The sequence below is a fragment of the Rosa rugosa genome, chromosome 6 (genome assembly GCF_958449725.1).
Source record: "Rosa rugosa chromosome 6, drRosRugo1.1, whole genome shotgun sequence".
NCBI classification, from domain to species: Eukaryota; Viridiplantae; Streptophyta; class Magnoliopsida; order Rosales; family Rosaceae; genus Rosa; species Rosa rugosa.
Genome location: NC_084825.1, coordinates 6417816 through 6438883, shown reverse-complemented (window position 1 = coordinate 6438883; position 21068 = coordinate 6417816). Strand labels below are relative to the sequence as shown.

The following is a 21068-nucleotide window of genomic DNA, read 5'->3' as shown; positions in this document are numbered from 1 at the left end:
GACCTATGACCACCCTGAAATAAAAAACCAGATCTACGACCAAATTGATCTACAATTATGAAGGAAAGTCTTTTCTATCTAATTAAAAAAAAAATGGATATCTCAAGTTAAACACAGCACACGTACTCCCCCATTACTAAATCTAATCATAGGCCTTCCAGTGGCATACAAGCACCCATATTTCATTATCAGTTGGGAAATGTGGAAGAATACAAGTGAAATCTACTTAAACAGAAGGCACCAACCAAGCTGAGTACGGCCAAAGCCTCATAACAAAATTACAAAACCATGAAATTGTTAAGCCATGAAAGTCAGACTGCCAGTATACTATATATCAATCGTGCATTGGAGAAACACACAGTTCCCTACCAGAGTTTTATAATAGTCTATATATATTCTATTGGTCATTTTTTTAACCTTTTCTCTTTTGAGAATAAATTTGCAGTCTCCATGCCAAACACATTAACACAAAGACCACATATTCAGAAACCATAATAATAATAATATCAAGTCAATGATTACAAAACAGCAGAATTATATTTTCAATCTAGTACCTTCCAAACTTCAATTGACTAATAATCTGACAGAAAATCGACGTCTTTCTTCTCATGTGAAATTCTACTCCCTGGGAAAAAAGAACATTGGAGGGAAAAGTCAGTTAACAAACAACATATATACACATTCCAGCAATAGTTAACATTTAACACTTGAAACATACAATTCCACATTTAAACGTCAGCTGTCAATTACACTGTTTTGATAGTTATCAACTGTCAAATCATGATTGACACATGCAATAAGAGAAATTCAGCTTCTCTAGTCTGTTCAAAACTAATCGATTCTGACTTCTACTTAAAAGAAACCATACTTCTTGACATAAGTAATAAAACGCGACAACATTATTTCTTTAGACCATTATCCTATTTTTAAAGGTCACAATAGTCAGCATATACTCCCTTACAGAGTTGCAGAAAAGTCAACAACTAGGTTCGGATTACAGAAAGATGACTGATAAGATGGAAAAATTTGATGTATATTAAAAAGTAAACCATTAACTAAATCAGTCATGATAAGAGAGGACAGGATACCAGTATATTTGTATTTAGGAATGCAAACTCTTCGACAAGCAAATAATTTGAGCTCTTCTTTAAGACTTAGAACCCATCCCTTCAACTCCAGGCACACTTGATGCTAGTGCACCTGATAAAGAATACAACTGGCAGACCACTAGGGTTTATCCAAGGCCTTGTAAGAAAACATTCCAAAGCTGAAGGCCTGATTTGGGAGTCTGTAGTGATGATGGACCTTGCTAGGATCTTGCTTGATTTTGTAAAGCTTAGTAAAGGCTGATATAATTAGGATTTACTATTAGATTTCATCTTAAAGAAGAATAAAAAGGGTTCTTATTATTGGGATTTTATAAGGGTTGTTTACTTGTTTTACTCTATTTGCTATCCTTATTATCAAAAAAATCCCTCCTGTTCCTTGAACTACCAGAATCTGCTGCAATAAACACCTACATTGTCCCTATTTGTTCTGCATCAGCACCACTCAATAGCACATCAGAAAGGGAATATGAAAATCATCACTTGATTATAACCATGGATGATACTCTTCTAAGAATGATAAAAATCAGTGATATGATCAGCTAAAGCATGGCTCTTTAATTGCTCTATCAGGTATTTTGTCACAGTTGATATAAAAGATCAGAGAAAATTCAGAAGAAACAATAGGTTGCATTTTCTCATGAAGTCATCTGGGAAAGGAGACACATCACGGATAAAAATTGGAGGCAATTGGCCTAGGATGACCTTAGATCCATACTACACTCCTGTTAGACTATTATAAGCAGTGGCCTAATCTTCAAAGACATATAAAAACACTACTAGACACCTTCACAGCCTTTAATTCACAGAAGATATGGAATTGGATATATTATCAGTCCAAACCCACAACAAGTTATTGAGCCTCACCAAGCCTCCGAACAATCCAAGTACTTAATTATATATTGTGATATGTCAGTTCAAATCTGCTTAATTTTTTTACCAACAATGATCCGGTAAATTGATGAACTATGAGGTAAGAAGACGTCGTCCCTCTTCCTTTGGGTCGAAAATTTACCCATCAAGCCACAAAAAAGAAAAACAGAAATGTACACTGAAGCTATTGAAACCCAAGTAATGACAATTATTGGATCTCATACTTTTCTGTGTAGAAAGGGGCCAAAGCCTTGATACAATTTAAACATTCAGACCCTCACTTACTACTAAAGCACTACTAGGAGTCCAAATGATGCAACCGTAGTTCATTTTTACTTGCACAGTAGGGGAAAAAGAGTGGAGTGAAACAACACTAGAAGGTGGCCTCACCAGAGTCAGAATTTGCAGGGTTACTGGAATCTATTGCTAAGAAGGAAAGGAGATTATTCTTCAGCTATACTTTGCAAAAGACAGAGCATGATAGTTTAGCCTTAAAGTCAAACATGAACAAAGCATATGATATAGTTAAATGTGACTTTAGCAAGAAGCTATGCTAAGGCTCATTTTGGTAGGGATTGCGGTCAGGGCAGAAGGTGGTCTAGGTTAAACAAACTGTAGGCGAGGTTTAGTTAATACTTAATAAGCATTTAGAATTTCCACCTGACAAGAATTTCCAGAATCATCAGATGTCAGATGTTGCTATGTCCTTCAATTTAATGGACACAGTTTGGTTGTTATTTAGGCTATGTGGTGGAGTAGCAAAATATGATACATCTGAACAATTGATTTCCAGAGTTTACTGATCCAATCACCTATGAACACCCAGTCATAAAAACCCAGATCTACAACCAAATTGATCAAGCCTTATGAAGGAAAGTCTTTACTATCTAAAACAAAACAAAAAAACAAAAAAAGGAAATCTCGAGTTAACCACAGCATGTGTACTCCCCCAATCACTAGATCTAGTCAATAGGAGTTCTAATGGTAGAATAGCCATCTTGTTTCCATTATCAGTTAGGAAATATGGAAGATACTACATGTGAAATCTACTTATAAGACCAACCAAGCTGAAGTGCAGCTAAAGCCTCATAACAAATTCTAAAACCATGAAATTCTTAAGCCATGAAAGTCAGACTACCAATATACTAAATATTAATCGTGCATTAGAGAAACATACAGTTTCCTACCAAAGATTACTAATAATCTATAAATGGTCAACTCATTTCATAAAGATAAAATTCTATTGGTCATTTTTTTAACCTTTTTTCCTCTTTTGAGATTAAATTTGCAGTCTCCATTTCAAAAGCACAACACCAAAACCACATATTCAGAAACCATAACAGTAATAATAACAAGTCATGGTTACAAAACAGCAGAATTATATTTTCAATCTAGTACCTTTCTATGCTTCAACTGACTAATAATCTGACAGAAAATTGACATCTTGCTCCTCAAGTGAAATTCTACTCCCTGGGTAAAGAGAACATTGGAGGAAAAAAAAATCAGTGAACAAACAACATATAAACACACTTATCCATCTCGCAATACTTATTCAGAAGAAGCAATTGGTTGCATTTTCACATGAAGTCATATGAGAAAGGAGACACATCAAGGATAAAAATTGGAGGCAATTGGCCTAGGATGACCTTAGATCCATACTACACACCTGTTAGACTATTATAAGCAGAGGCCTAATCTTCAAAGACATATAAGAACACTACTGGACACCTTCACAGCCTCTAATTCGCAGAAGATATGGAATTGGATATGTTATCAGTCCAAACCCACAACAAGTTAATAAGCCTCACCAAGCCTTCGAACAAACCAGGTACTTAATTATATATTGTTATGTCAGTTCAATCCCGCTTAGGTGCAGCTCATAACAAAGAAGTTTGATGGAGCCAAAGTTTACTATACCATAGTCTAGATTTAGAAGATCAGGTCTAAGAACTAAAATCTGCAACTAGTCCTGCATTTCATTGTAAATAATTTAACTCTAGAAACTCAAATGGTTTAGATAGAGATATATAGAAAATAAAAAAGAGCAAACATACCAGTTGATGAGCCAGCCAAATAGGAAATGCTGCATGATGGGTACCTTCTCCAACACCTCAACCTTATACATCTTCAGCATCCCCTTATTGACTTTGTTCCAATTCGGCACTCCACTGATATCATCCAACAAAGGAGAGTGCTCTGAAAACGGACCCTTCTTCACCTTCTTCACAAAAGCAATCCCCGAAAGATACATATACTCATTTGAAAAATTCTCCAGTATATCATCATTATGAATGGACTTGGGCTTCATATGCTTGTGATCAATCAACTGCGAAGAGCCGAAAATGAAGGGCAGGAAATGGTAGTCGTCAAGGCCCCAAACGCCGTGAGACCCCGCCGGCTCTAAGCAATACACCAGCTGCAGCTTCCTCATCAACTCCAAGTACTTGACGAACACTCTGGCCACCACGGCAGGGTAGTCCTCTTCCTTAATAACCTCCATTCTCGCCAGGCAATAAAGCCACGATGCGAAATTGGTCTCGTGGCCGGTACCGTAGTCGATTCGGCTCGCGTTTCCGAAGCTGTCAGTGAAATAAGGGACGATCTCAACGGTGGAAGCTTCCAGATGTTGGGGGAGGAATTGCATCATTAGGTTGGAGCTATTCTCGACCAAGCGCTCGTGCCAGACGCGGTAAGAAACGTTGCCGTATCGGGCGGCTTGCTGAGTGGGAGGGATTTCGTCGATCCAACGGAGGAGAGTGTCGAGAATGGAGACGATGGCGGTGGTGACGGGGGAGTGGTGGCAGGGGTCGGAGATTTTCTTGGAGCGGATGGATTCGGAGAGGGCGACGACGAAGCCGAGGAAGTGTTTGCCGGAATCGGAGTCGTGGAAGCGGCGGAGGTCGTCGGGGGATTGGATGATTTTGGAGGGGGTTTGGAAATGGAAGGGGGGTGAGATTGGGGGGACGGACTTGGCTTGAGGGACAGGGGTGAGGATTATGGCTTGTTGGTTTGGAGGGAGGTTGATGGCGGGGGCTCGGATGGGGCGGTAGTTTGGGGGTGGGGAGGTGTCCGGCCACGACAGAGGCGGCGGAGGTGCGGCCATGGATCCGCATTTGCCGCAGGGAATGGCGGCTGCGGTGGATGTGGTGGTGGTAGAGGGTGTTAGGGTTTCCGGGTGGTGGTGGTGGTGTTCTTGGGGCTCCATTGTTAGAGACTAGAGCAAAAGTGGAAGTGTTCCGTTGGGGGGAGAACCTGAATAAAAGTCGCGGTTACTGAAGAAACCCAGGCACGTGACATTCACGTGAGTAACCGTGATTGTGGAAGGGGAATTCTTGCTACTCGTGCACGTGACTTTCACGTCGAATGAATAAACGATTTTTGGATATATATATATATATATATATATATATATATATATATATTAAATATTATTAAATTCCTGGTTCTTGACTTGCCTAGCTAGCTACTGATTTTCTACTATATTTGTGACCCTTGAGGCTCTGATATGTGACTCCCAGTATATTTCAGTTATTGATGCAAGCCTTCTATGATATTTGCTGCCTTTCCTATTTTGTATCATAGTTTTGAAGTAGTTTTGCTTATCTTCAAGTTCATAAGGGTGATGATTTTGGTACTCCGCTTTCATATATGTTACCACTTGCATTCCACTTTATGTAGTTCAAAGTGGAGTGCTAAAAACACTCCCCCTCCCTGTTTGAAATTATGCTTCGACTTGCTGTAAAATATGCAAAAGTAGTAAAGAGTTCACTTCTGATTGTTTGTTTTTCGTTGACATAAGAAACATATATGGCTGGAGTGGCGGCTGCAGTGATATCAAGTTAGGATATTTTCTTTTTAATTTTTTAGGGTTACCTTCTTATGACCAGATTCAAGTGGAATTAGGTTTGATGTGTAAAATGTTAGCTTGTTATTCTGAGCTTGGGGCTCTCTCTTAGGGTTTTATCCCTTTAGGTTTATTAATGAATATTATCACTTTGACCAAAAAAAAAAAAACATATACGGAAGAATTGCACAACTTAAGCACAAGACATATGGTTTCATGCAATAAAGTTGAAGGGAAGAAACTATATCAAATAAAACCATCTTGTTCGTACATGTAGACTTGACCTTGTATAATGTACAGATATAGTCCTATGCTGAAAGATGTAGTCTGAATTGGATCATGATATTTGGCCCGAACTAATTTGCCTTTTTCTTGTTTAGATGGAAGCTGAAGCAATGGAACCTCGAGCACGTTAGAAACCTTCACCGCTTCACTGTGGATATTCGGGACACGATGCTCTGAAAGCCAATTATAAGTAAAACTGAATGTATGCATATGCTAATTGTACTCAATGTAAGAACACAAACTTACCTGGAGCTGCAGCCATTGTTGAAGAATACAAGTTGAACTTAGAGCTGATGCACTTGGTTGGTTCTCCTCTGAGCTATCCTTTAGTGAGAGTCTCCAATGGGCAGAGGTTATGAATTCTCAATTGATAGTTATGACAGCTAGAGCAGGGACCAAGTAGTTCTTTATATAGGCTTTTAGTTTTAGGTTCCTTCCCATAAAGATTTCCTAAACATAATAGCAATAGGAACTATATTCCTGAAGTGTGTACAGAACAATTTTACCTAATGTAGTAAGGCATGGCCATACATACCCTTATTGTAGGAGGAATGCAATTAGAATAACATAACTTAGTCCAATTACATGTTCTGTATGAAGAGTAATAAGTTACTGTGACTTTAGTTGATATTGATTAGTCCACAAAACCTTACAGTCTCCCACTTGGACTTGTCAATATTCAACACAGCAAGAATTATTACTTTAAACCAGATATTGTAATTATGAAGTGCGCGCTGGACAAGTCATGAATTCCAAATCATCCTCACAGCTCAGTCAATCTGCAGTTAACACCATTAGACAATGAGAAGACAGATGTTTAACCAAACACCAGCACCTCATTACCATAATGTAGCAACCACAGATCACAGGAGCAATTACATGTACACAAAATATTCATAGGTGCTCATGAATGTAAAATATAATAGCACAAATAAGGTCCTTACTGTAGGATTCAATAATATAATCAGAATGCATAAAATTTTGCTTACTGATATTACAAAAGAAAATTCAAGTTCTAATTGGATCATCATAGTTATGCAAATCTGCAACTGATGTTTAATATCCTTGAAAAATTCTGAACTTTCAAGCTTAACAATGTATGCAGAACCTTTATAATGATGAGAGCTTTGAACAAATAAACTTCTAAAATAAATATTACTTAAGAAAATTTAAAGTTTTCAGCTATTAAAGTATGATTCATATGATGAACTCAGAAATGACTCCCACTCATTCAGCCAAGTCAAAATTCTTTAAGACACCCATATTTTTGACATGTACCTGAAAAGGTGCTACTGCAATGGCCTTTGTAAGAGGATCTGCAAGTTGAGCTAGGGTGCCGATTTTGATTATTTCAATTTCATTGTTTCTCACACTTTCTCTGACTGCATAGTACTTCACATCTATATTCCTCGAGGCTGTGGATCTCTTATTGTTCTTAGCAAAAAACACTGCAGCTGCATTATCACAATAAAGCTTTAACGGTCTTTCTACTGAATCTACCACTTTTATTTCATTCATAAAATTTCTCAACCATAAAGCTTGACCAGTAGCATCATGAATAGCCACATATTCAGCCTGCATAGTTGAAGTGGCTGTTAGTGACTGTTTAACACTTCTCCAAGATATTGCACCTCCTGCCAACATATAGATATACCCTGAGGTAGATTTCAAGTCATCGATGCAACCTTTGTAATCAGAATCTGTGTATCCAATGACCTCAAGGTCCTGATCTTCAATTCTTCTATATACCAGCATATAATCTTTTGTTTTCTGTAAATACCTGAGTACCTTCTTGCCTGCAACCCAATGATCATTCCCAGGATTGGACTGATATCTTGCCAATACCCCAACTGAAAAGGCAATGTCTGGCCTTGTACACACTTGAGCATACATTAAGCTCCCAACCAGTCTAGCATATGGTCTTTTGTCCATCTCTTTCTTTTCTAGTGAGTTTTTGGGACATTGCCCTGAGTGTAGCTTATCCCCTTTTGACATTGGTGACTCACCTGCTTTACATGTTTCCATTGCAAACCTCTTGAGCACTCTGTCAATGTAGTTTCTTTGACACAATCCCAAAGCTTTTCTTTCTCTATCTCTCTTGATTTCTATACCAAGTACAAACGCAGCTTCACCCATATCTTTCATATCAAAATTCTTCAAAAGAAAATTCTTTGTTTCTTTTAACATATTCACATCACTACTTGCCAACAAGATATCATCAACATATAAGATTAAGAAAATAAACTTGCTCCCACTGATCTTCATATATATGCATTCATCTAACCTATTTTCCTCAAATCCAAATGAAGTAATCACTGAATCAAACTTAAGGTACCATTGTCTAGAAGCCTGCTTTAAACCATAAATGGATTTCTTAAGTTTACATACCTTGTCAATTTGTCCTTCAGCAATAAAACCCTCGGGCTGCACCATGTGACAGAACCCGCCCCGGATTTCACCCTGAAATCCGAAGTGGACCTGCGGGGCCCACCTTAGAAGAAATTTTGCCAAAAATTTGGCAGAACTTCCCCTAAAGTGGACAACCCAAAACCTGTAGAAAGAAAATTTACACTTCTAAATCACCCATCCTTAATCTCTTGGAGCCACCCTGCTCCCCCAAACAACATCAACCAAATTCACAACACACAAATCTCAACTTAATAACCTTAATTCCGCAGGTAATCAGAGCAATTCTAATAGAAAGGTAAATGAGGAAAACCTAATTCAAGGCACTCGCGGAAGCCATACAGTTGACTATGCCTCGACTCCATGTACGCCCGACCTCAACTAATTTCTCCTGCACACTGGGCATTTGAAACCGAAGGGCCCAGGGGAAAGTACATAAAAACGTTAGCGTGAGTGGACAAAAATAAATAATTTAATATGAATAAAACAAAATAAAACTTCATACTTTCCCACATTTTTCGATATATAAAATCCGGATGCATGCAACATTTATAGAACACTTAAGAAATAATTCGAAAAACGTTGAACTCCAGAAAACCGACTAGCCCCGCTAGTCAAAACAACAAAGTAAAAGATTGAAATTTCAATACTCGAAAATATAAGTCCAGCCCCGCTGGTTAAGGAAACTCAGACTAGTCCCCGCTAGTCAAAATAGTATAAGTAGGGGAAGATGATAGCCATACGAATAAGCCACTCAGGCTTGGTTGGGTGATAGCCTCCCAGGCTAAAGAACTCCCATAACTCCCGTAATATACCCTTACGCCACTAAGTGTAGCGATAGGATACTGGGCTACAGAATTACTGTCACAGAGACAGTAACCTGCGCCACAAAGGCGGAAGGGCTACGGTGATCCCATCACCGCGCCACAAAGGCGGAAAATCAATGCTAGCATGATAAAATCACCCCACAGTATGGCACAGGGAAACATAACCGAAAATCCAGTAAATCCAAAATACATAAGGCTTCCCCCATCTCTCGTTAAAGAATTTCCAACGACGTGTCCCACACGCCAAAAGTATCTCCAAATCAATAGCAGAAAAGCGAGATCAAACAAAATCACAATTCTCAAACCGAAATCATTACTAAGGCATTCCCAATGCCAAAACCAAAGATCGAAATAATAAACAAGAAATAATTCCATCGAAATCCCATTTCGAAACTCCTTTAGAAGTCTCAAATCGAAATAAAATATAATTAGAGAATAATTCCGGAAATAACCTCGGAAATAAGATAATTCACCATTAAGATTATAAATCAAAAGCAATTTCGGAAACGAATCAATAATGAAAGTATTTATATGAGATAATACGAAATCAATTTATAATCTCATACTCGAAATGTAAATTGATGAATAAATAGAGCATACTTTAAGAAATAATGCATGCATCAATTACTTAAAAACAAAAGTCCACTCACAGTACTATTCCGACGATCACGTATACGAGTTCCTTCATCGAGCCAGGGTTCGGTACGACATCCTGTACACGATTATATTCCGTTAATAATTATTCGAAAATTTAATAAAATTCCTAAACTCAATTCCTCATAATTTACATCTCCCATTCTCCTCGGATTCAGCCCAAATTATACCACTAATACCAATTCGTTAATCTAAAGGTTCCAAAGCAGAACCGAGAGATATCCGACGGTCAGATTCTCGTAATTCGATAATCGGAACCCTAAACTTCAAAAATTCATAATTAATTCCAAGTTTCTCCAAAAATCACCAAACTTCACATACAAGCTCTACAACATTTATAGAATTTAATGGGCTAAAAACTGGAATTAAAACACTGCCCTACACGCCTCCACGCGCCACCAACAGTGGCGGCGCGTGGGCCCCACGCGCCGGCGGCCACCACCTCCGATGGCCACCAAATTTGGACAGTAGCATCTACTCAACACACCCAACCATTCATTCAACTACAACAAGTTCCAATTTTACCTGAAAGAGCTCCAATTCGGCCGATGAACACAAGCCCAGAAATTTCTCAAGAACCCTAAAATTTCAATTCATCAATTCGACTTCTACACAACAAATCGTGACACAAGGCCATAGGGGAAATGATCAGTGATGAAAACCGAACCTTCGATGTCAATTTCGTGGCCGGAAACGGCCGGAATCGGAAGAATCGCCGGAAAACCCCAATCTGCTACAGTGAAGTTCACGGCTCCAAATCGAGCTCCACCGGTCGAGCCACCGCAAAACACCACCCCAGGCGTGTCAAGGGAGAGAAGGCGAGCCTGATGATGTCCGGATTCCATCGTGGGGTGGCCGGAAAAGAAAGAAATCGGAGGGAGAAGAAATCGGGCCGAAGAGGAGAAAGGATCGGGGGAGAGGAGAGAGAAAAGCCGGTAAGTTTCCAAAATGGAAACTTACCACAGTAAATTGGCTATTTATAGAAACTTACCATGAACAGTAACCGTAAACAGTAACTTTACTATTTCGCTTATAACTTTCGTATACGGACTCCGATTTTTACGTACCACATATGCACGCGCTCGGTTTAACGTCCTCTACAACTTTCATGAAGAAACTTTTCTCAAATTTCGACCCGAACAAAAAGTCAACTTTTAGGGCCACTAAAGTTGTCGAAAAAGAGTAAAAGTAAAACAAATTATCGTTTATTGTCCAAATGACTAGTAAACGGGTAAATTTAGATACGGGACGTTACAATCTCCCCTCCTTATAAAAATTTCGTCCTCGAAATTTCATATCGCCGAAATAGAAGTAGGACGCACATAACAATCCGAAATACAGCATTCTTCAAGAAGATAGTTCGTCGACTAAACAAGTGCAAGCCTGCTCAAATCATGTAGAAATTAACCTTAGATCTAGTCCAAGAGTTGGCTAAATAAGATAAAGGAATCAACACACAAAAGGAACAGTCCTCAAGCTGAAATATGGCCAGTCATTGTAATCTGATTGATTTCCACCGTCTAAGGAGTAGACTTATTTCCAAACGTCACAGAGAGTCTTCATTAAGTGAGGAATGAAATCGTTAACTCCAACTGGTTCCATATACAACAATCTTAAAACTTAACAACTCTTCCTTAGATTAAACTTCCCATTCAACCTCAAATCTAACTAACAAAACTCTGATGATTCCCCACTACAAAAGCAATGAAAACATGCTAATAATCCAAAATCATCCACGTCCGAAGTCAAATCCCTTGTCTTGCTGGACCCTATAGCACCATAACCTCACACATACATAAATTCCGGTATAAAAGAAAATTCATTTCAACGGTTGGCTCAGATGATACCTGGTAATGACGTCACAAACCACCTGTTAAAAGTATAGCATTCATAAGTTCCTCACAAAAGTCGCTTAGTAACAATCCAACCCATTCACCATCAATATTGCGATAATCACAAGATGGTCGTTGCTAATCGAAAACTCTAAAACAACAACTTCCTTAGCAACTACAAGGACAACACTTCCTTCCTTGTTTGTTTGTGCTTAAATTCCTAATAGAAGATCGTTCACGTAAAGGTCCCTTAGTTGTCAAGCATAATAAATGTCAGCCACGAATGAACCTATAAGTTCTTAATCAAGTAGGTTAAGGGGCCACTACACTTCCGCTGCGCTACTCTGATACCAACTGACAGAACCCGCCCCGGATTTCACCCTGAAATCCGAAGTGGACCTGCGGGGCCCACCTTAGAAGAAATTTTGCCAAAAATTTGGCAGAACTTCCCCTAAAGTGGACAACCCAAAACCTGTAGAAAGAAAATTTACACTTCTAAATCACCCATCCTTAATCTCTTGGAGCCACCCTGCTCCCCCAAACAACATCAACCAAATTCACAACACACAAATCTCAACTTAATAACCTTAATTCCGCAGGTAATCAGAGCAATTCTAATAGAAAGGTAAATGAGGAAAACCTAATTCAAGGCACTCGCGGAAGCCATACAGTTGACTATGCCTCGACTCCATGTACGCCCGACCTCAACTAATTTCTCCTGCACACTGGGCATTTGAAACCGAAGGGCCCAGGGGAAAGTACATAAAAACGTTAGCGTGAGTGGACAAAAATAAATAATTTAATATGAATAAAACAAAATAAAACTTCATACTTTCCCACATTTTTCGATATATAAAATCCGGATGCATGCAACATTTATAGAACACTTAAGAAATAATTCGAAAAACGTTGAACTCCAGAAAACCGACTAGCCCCGCTAGTCAAAACAACAAAGTAAAAGATTGAAATTTCAATACTCGAAAATATAAGTCCAGCCCCGCTGGTTAAGGAAACTCAGACTAGTCCCCGCTAGTCAAAATAGTATAAGTAGGGGAAGATGATAGCCATACGAATAAGCCACTCAGGCTTGGTTGGGTGATAGCCTCCCAGGCTAAAGAACTCCCATAACTCCCGTAATATACCCTTACGCCACTAAGTGTAGCGATAGGATACTGGGCTACAGAATTACTGTCACAGAGACAGTAACCTGCGCCACAAAGGCGGAAGGGCTACGGTGATCCCATCACCGCGCCACAAAGGCGGAAAATCAATGCTAGCATGATAAAATCACCCCACAGTATGGCACAGGGAAACATAACCGAAAATCCAGTAAATCCAAAATACATAAGGCTTCCCCCATCTCTCGTTAAAGAATTTCCAACGACGTGTCCCACACGCCAAAAGTATCTCCAAATCAATAGCAGAAAAGCGAGATCAAACAAAATCACAATTCTCAAACCGAAATCATTACTAAGGCATTCCCAATGCCAAAACCAAAGATCGAAATAATAAACAAGAAATAATTCCATCGAAATCCCATTTCGAAACTCCTTTAGAAGTCTCAAATCGAAATAAAATATAATTAGAGAATAATTCCGGAAATAACCTCGGAAATAAGATAATTCACCATTAAGATTATAAATCAAAAGCAATTTCGGAAACGAATCAATAATGAAAGTATTTATATGAGATAATACGAAATCAATTTATAATCTCATACTCGAAATGTAAATTGATGAATAAATAGAGCATACTTTAAGAAATAATGCATGCATCAATTACTTAAAAACAAAAGTCCACTCACAGTACTATTCCGACGATCACGTATACGAGTTCCTTCATCGAGCCAGGGCTCGGTACGACATCCTGTACACGATTATATTCCGTGAATAATTATTCGAAAATTTAATAAAATTCCTAAACTCAATTCCTCATAATTTACATCTCCCATTCTCCTCGGATTCAGCCCAAATTATACCACTAATACCAATTCGTTAATCTAAAGGTTCCAAAGCAGAACCGAGAGATATCCGACGGTCAGATTCTCGTAATTCGATAATCGGAACCCTAAACTTCAAAAATTCATAATTAATTCCAAGTTTCTCCAAAAATCACCAAACTTCACATACAAGCTCTACAACATTTATAGAATTTAATGGGCTAAAAACTGGAATTAAAACACTGCCCTACACGCCTCCACGCGCCACCAACAGTGGCGGCGCGTGGGCCCCACGCGCCGGCGGCCACCACCTCCGATGGCCACCAAATTTGGACAGTAGCATCTACTCAACACACCCAACCATTCATTCAACTACAACAAGTTCCAATTTTACCTGAAAGAGCTCCAATTCGGCCGATGAACACAAGCCCAGAAATTTCTCAAGAACCCTAAAATTTCAATTCATCAATTCGACTTCTACACAACAAATCGTGACACAAGGCCATAGGGGAAATGATCAGTGATGAAAACCGAACCTTCGATGTCAATTTCGTGGCCGGAAACGGCCGGAATCGGAAGAATCGCCGGAAAACCCCAATCTGCTACAGTGAAGTTCACGGCTCCAAATCGAGCTCCACCGGTCGAGCCACCGCAAAACACCACCCCAGGCGTGTCAAGGGAGAGAAGGCGAGCCTGATGATGTCCGGATTCCATCGTGGGGTGGCCGGAAAAGAAAGAAATCGGAGGGAGAAGAAATCGGGCCGAAGAGGAGAAAGGATCGGGGGAGAGGAGAGAGAAAAGCCGGTAAGTTTCCAAAATGGAAACTTACCACAGTAAATTGGCTATTTATAGAAACTTACCATGAACAGTAACCGTAAACAGTAACTTTACTATTTCGCTTATAACTTTCGTATACGGACTCCGATTTTTACGTACCACATATGCACGCGCTCGGTTTAACGTCCTCTACAACTTTCATGAAGAAACTTTTCTCAAATTTCGACCCGAACAAAAAGTCAACTTTTAGGGCCACTAAAGTTGTCGAAAAAGAGTAAAAGTAAAACAAATTATCGTTTATTGTCCAAATGACTAGTAAACGGGTAAATTTAGATACGGGACGTTACAATCTCCCCTCCTTATAAAAATTTCGTCCTCGAAATTTCATATCGCCGAAATAGAAGTAGGACGCACATAACAATCCGAAATACAGCATTCTTCAAGAAGATAGTTCGTCGACTAAACAAGTGCAAGCCTGCTCAAATCATGTAGAAATTAACCTTAGATCTAGTCCAAGAGTTGGCTAAATAAGATAAAGGAATCAACACACAAAAGGAACAGTCCTCAAGCTGAAATATGGCCAGTCATTGTAATCTGATTGATTTCCACCGTCTAAGGAGTAGACTTATTTCCAAACGTCACAGAGAGTCTTCATTAAGTGAGGAATGAAATCGTTAACTCCAACTGGTTCCATATACAACAATCTTAAAACTTAACAACTCTTCCTTAGATTAAACTTCCCATTCAACCTCAAATCTAACTAACAAAACTCTGATGATTCCCCACTACAAAAGCAATGAAAACATGCTAATAATCCAAAATCATCCACGTCCGAAGTCAAATCCCTTGTCTTGCTGGACCCTATAGCACCATAACCTCACACATACATAAATTCCGGTATAAAAGAAAATTCATTTCAACGGTTGGCTCAGATGATACCTGGTAATGACGTCACAAACCACCTGTTAAAAGTATAGCATTCATAAGTTCCTCACAAAAGTCGCTTAGTAACAATCCAACCCATTCACCATCAATATTGCGATAATCACAAGATGGTCGTTGCTAATCGAAAACTCTAAAACAACAACTTCCTTAGCAACTACAAGGACAACACTTCCTTCCTTGTTTGTTTGTGCTTAAATTCCTAATAGAAGATCGTTCACGTAAAGGTCCCTTAGTTGTCAAGCATAATAAATGTCAGCCACGAATGAACCTATAAGTTCTTAATCAAGTAGGTTAAGGGGCCACTACACTTCCGCTGCGCTACTCTGATACCAACTGACAGAACCCGCCCCGGATTTCACCCTGAAATCCGAAGTGGACCTGCGGGGCCCACCTTAGAAGAAATTTTGCCAAAAATTTGGCAGAACTTCCCCTAAAGTGGACAACCCAAAACCTGTAGAAAGAAAATTTACACTTCTAAATCACCCATCCTTAATCTCTTGGAGCCACCCTGCTCCCCCAAACAACATCAACCAAATTCACAACACACAAATCTCAACTTAATAACCTTAATTCCGCAGGTAATCAGAGCAATTCTAATAGAAAGGTAAATGAGGAAAACCTAATTCAAGGCACTCGCGGAAGCCATACAGTTGACTATGCCTCGACTCCATGTACGCCCGACCTCAACTAATTTCTCCTGCACACTGGGCATTTGAAACCGAAGGGCCCAGGGGAAAGTACATAAAAACGTTAGCGTGAGTGGACAAAAATAAATAATTTAATATGAATAAAACAAAATAAAACTTCATACTTTCCCACATTTTTCGATATATAAAATCCGGATGCATGCAACATTTATAGAACACTTAAGAAATAATTCGAAAAACGTTGAACTCCAGAAAACCGACTAGCCCCGCTAGTCAAAACAACAAAGTAAAAGATTGAAATTTCAATACTCGAAAATATAAGTCCAGCCCCGCTGGTTAAGGAAACTCAGACTAGTCCCCGCTAGTCAAAATAGTATAAGTAGGGGAAGATGATAGCCATACGAATAAGCCACTCAGGCTTGGTTGGGTGATAGCCTCCCAGGCTAAAGAACTCCCATAACTCCCGTAATATACCCTTACGCCACTAAGTGTAGCGATAGGATACTGGGCTACAGAATTACTGTCACAGAGACAGTAACCTGCGCCACAAAGGCGGAAGGGCTACGGTGATCCCATCACCGCGCCACAAAGGCGGAAAATCAATGCTAGCATGATAAAATCACCCCACAGTATGGCACAGGGAAACATAACCGAAAATCCAGTAAATCCAAAATACATAAGGCTTCCCCCATCTCTCGTTAAAGAATTTCCAACGACGTGTCCCACACGCCAAAAGTATCTCCAAATCAATAGCAGAAAAGCGAGATCAAACAAAATCACAATTCTCAAACCGAAATCATTACTAAGGCATTCCCAATGCCAAAACCAAAGATCGAAATAATAAACAAGAAATAATTCCATCGAAATCCCATTTCGAAACTCCTTTAGAAGTCTCAAATCGAAATAAAATATAATTAGAGAATAATTCCGGAAATAACCTCGGAAATAAGATAATTCACCATTAAGATTATAAATCAAAAGCAATTTCGGAAACGAATCAATAATGAAAGTATTTATATGAGATAATACGAAATCAATTTATAATCTCATACTCGAAATGTAAATTGATGAATAAATAGAGCATACTTTAAGAAATAATGCATGCATCAATTACTTAAAAACAAAAGTCCACTCACAGTACTATTCCGACGATCACGTATACGAGTTCCTTCATCGAGCCAGGGCTCGGTACGACATCCTGTACACGATTATATTCCGTGAATAATTATTCGAAAATTTAATAAAATTCCTAAACTCAATTCCTCATAATTTACATCTCCCATTCTCCTCGGATTCAGCCCAAATTATACCACTAATACCAATTCGTTAATCTAAAGGTTCCAAAGCAGAACCGAGAGATATCCGACGGTCAGATTCTCGTAATTCGATAATCGGAACCCTAAACTTCAAAAATTCATAATTAATTCCAAGTTTCTCCAAAAATCACCAAACTTCACATACAAGCTCTACAACATTTATAGAATTTAATGGGCTAAAAACTGGAATTAAAACACTGCCCTACACGCCTCCACGCGCCACCAACAGTGGCGGCGCGTGGGCCCCACGCGCCGGCGGCCACCACCTCCGATGGCCACCAAATTTGGACAGTAGCATCTACTCAACACACCCAACCATTCATTCAACTACAACAAGTTCCAATTTTACCTGAAAGAGCTCCAATTCGGCCGATGAACACAAGCCCAGAAATTTCTCAAGAACCCTAAAATTTCAATTCATCAATTCGACTTCTACACAACAAATCGTGACACAAGGCCATAGGGGAAATGATCAGTGATGAAAACCGAACCTTCGATGTCAATTTCGTGGCCGGAAACGGCCGGAATCGGAAGAATCGCCGGAAAACCCCAATCTGCTACAGTGAAGTTCACGGCTCCAAATCGAGCTCCACCGGTCGAGCCACCGCAAAACACCACCCCAGGCGTGTCAAGGGAGAGAAGGCGAGCCTGATGATGTCCGGATTCCATCGTGGGGTGGCCGGAAAAGAAAGAAATCGGAGGGAGAAGAAATCGGGCCGAAGAGGAGAAAGGATCGGGGGAGAGGAGAGAGAAAAGCCGGTAAGTTTCCAAAATGGAAACTTACCACAGTAAATTGGCTATTTATAGAAACTTACCATGAACAGTAACCGTAAACAGTAACTTTACTATTTCGCTTATAACTTTCGCATACGGACTCCGATTTTTACGTACCACATATGCACGCGCTCGGTTTAACGTCCTCTACAACTTTCATGAAGAAACTTTTCTCAAATTTTGACCCGAACAAAAAGTCAACTTTTAGGGCCACTAAAGTTGTCGAAAAAGAGTAAAAGTAAAACAAATTATCGTTTACTGTCCAAATGACTAGTAAACGGGTAAATTTAGATACGGGACGTTACACCATGTATATCTCTTCATCAAGATTTCCATTCAAAAAAGCTGTCTTGACGTCCATTTGATGCAGTTCAAGATCAAAGTGAGCTACTAAGGCCATTAATATCCTGAAGGCATCTTTAGTCGACACTGGTGAGAATGTTTCTGTGTAATCAATCCCTTCCTTTTGAGTGAATCCTTTGGCAACCAACCTTGCCTTGTGTCTTTCTATATTACCTCTTGAATCTTTCTTGGTCTTGAATACCCATTTGCATCCCACTGGTTTGTATCCTTCTGGTTTATCAACCAATTCCCACACTTTGTTTATTTCCATTGACTTCAATTCTGACTCCATTGCCTCTATCCATTTATCTGCATATGTTGATTGTAGTGCCTGCGAATAAGTAACTGGATCTTCTTCTTCTCCAAGATCAAAATCTGTCTCTGTCAGAAATGTTGTTTCGTAACAATCTGGAATGGCTGATCTTCTTTCCCTTTGTGATCTTCTCAATTGTATTGGTTCTTGTTGTTGTTGTTGTGGTTCTACTTCTTGAGGTTGCTGAACATTTTCATCATGTCGATGAGGCTCATCATGAGGTTCTTGTTGTTGTGCAGCTTCATTTTGTTCAAATTGTGGTTGAATGTCATCATGTTCAATTGCAGGTGTTTCTGCTGGAGGCACAACATTATGCATAGCTGGTACTTCAATCTGATCCATTACTTCAGTGCTTATTCCTTCATAGCTGCTGTAAACTAACCACTCAAAAGTATCATTAGTATCAGTTTCATCAATTTCTTCAAATGTACCGATATCGACAATGTCTGAACCATCTAATTCTCCAACAAAAACGGCTCTATTGGTTTCTAATATTCTTGTGCTGCCATGAGGACTATAAAACCTGTACCCTTTAGATTTGTTCAAGTAACCAACAAAATAAACACTCGAGGTTCTGGAATCCAATTTTTGTTGCTGAGGGTTGTAAATCCTTGCTTCTGCTTTGCAGCCCCATACATGAAAGTGATGTAGACTAGGTTTCTTGTTGAACCATAACTCAAAAGGTGTTTTATTCTCAACTGATTTGCTAGGGGTCCTATTACATATGTAGTTAGCTGTCTCCAGTGCTTCCCCCCATAAATATCTCGGCAAACCAGACTTACAGATCATACTTCACACCATATTTATCAAAGTCCTATTCCTTCTCTCTGCGACTCCATTCTGCTGTGGAGTTCCTGGTGTGGTGTACTGAGCCTTGATTCCACATTCCTGAAGATAGAGAGCAAAGGGACCCTTGTTTTGCCCTGATTCAGTGTACCTGCCATAGAACTCTCCACCTCTATCTGATCTAACAACTTTGATAACCTTGTTCAGCTGTTTCTCTGCCTCTGCTTTAAAAATTTTAAAAACTTCCAGAGCTTTTGATTTTTCAGAAATAAGAAAAATTTGACAATATCTAGAAAAGTCATCAATAAAAGTAATGAAGTATTGATTTCCACAGATGGTTTTATGAGGAAAAGGACCACAAATGTCAGTGTGAATAAGTTCTAATAGCTCTTGACTTCTAATTGACCCTTTCTTCCTAAGATTGGTGGCTTTACCCTTAAGACATTCTATGCAAACACCGAAATCTGAAAAGTCTAAAGAAGGTAAAACATTTTGTTTGATTAAGATTTTCAGCCTTTCTTCTGAAATATGACCCAAACGTTTATGCCAAAGAAAAGCAGATTTTTTTATTCAGTCTAGGCCTTTTAAAACCAACGGATTTTTCAGTCAAAAACACTTCAACAGAATTCCTGCAATTCATATGCCAATAACCGTCAATTAAAGAAGCATCACCAATAAAATCAGAATTTTTGAAGAAATCTAAACCTTTATTATTGCCTGTAAAAGTACAGCCATTGTTTTTTATTAAAAGAGAGCCTGAAATCAGGTTTCTTTGCATAGAAGGAATACAAAATACATTTTCTAAATCCAAAGAAAAACCAGTAATAAAAACAAGTCTAACGACTCCTATGGCCTTGACAGCTACTCGGTTCCCATTCCCCGAGCTAATCCTAGCTTCATCCTTGTTTGGAATCCTCTTTCTTAGAAAACCCTGCATAGATGTAATAACATGAATTGGAGATGCAGTATCAAACCACCAAGAGCTACTAGACACACTGACAGTTTTTGACTCTAAATGAAAAACAATTTTATTTTGAAAACTGAAATTATTACCTTTCTTACTCATCCAGTCCTTAAAACCTCTGCAATCTTTCTTAACATGCCCTGGCTTACGGCAGAAGAAACACTTAACTGAACTTGACTTTTGATTCTTAAAGTTGTTAGATCCCTGAGTTGCTTCATTTTGTGTTTTTGAGGTAGATGCTGCAGAATACTTGGACTTAAAAGCTTTCTTCTTGAATTGTGGTTTGCTGACCAGATTAATAGCTACCCCTTTTCTCTTCTTAATTCTATCTTCTTCTTGCACACACATTGAAATCAACTCATTCACACTCCATTTTTCTTTCTGTGTGTTGTAGCTGCATTCTAGCTGAGAGTATTGTGCGGGTAAGGAATTCAGAAT

General features: G+C 39.1%; 1 protein-coding gene across 1 annotated transcript; it reads right to left on the bottom strand.

The window, feature by feature from the left end:
• Window positions 1-479: 479 nt before the first annotated feature.
• LOC133717677 (uncharacterized) lies at window positions 480-5220 on the bottom strand. Its single transcript, XM_062144387.1, has 3 exons — window positions 4034-5220; window positions 3378-3449; window positions 480-625 (listed from the first exon to the last, which is right to left on the bottom strand). The coding sequence occupies exons 1-2, from the start codon at window positions 5182-5184 to the stop codon at window positions 3443-3445; spliced, it is 1158 nt and encodes a 385-aa protein (XP_062000371.1). The 5' UTR covers window positions 5185-5220; the 3' UTR covers window positions 480-625; window positions 3378-3442.
• Between the last annotated feature and the right edge of the window lie 15848 nt (window positions 5221-21068).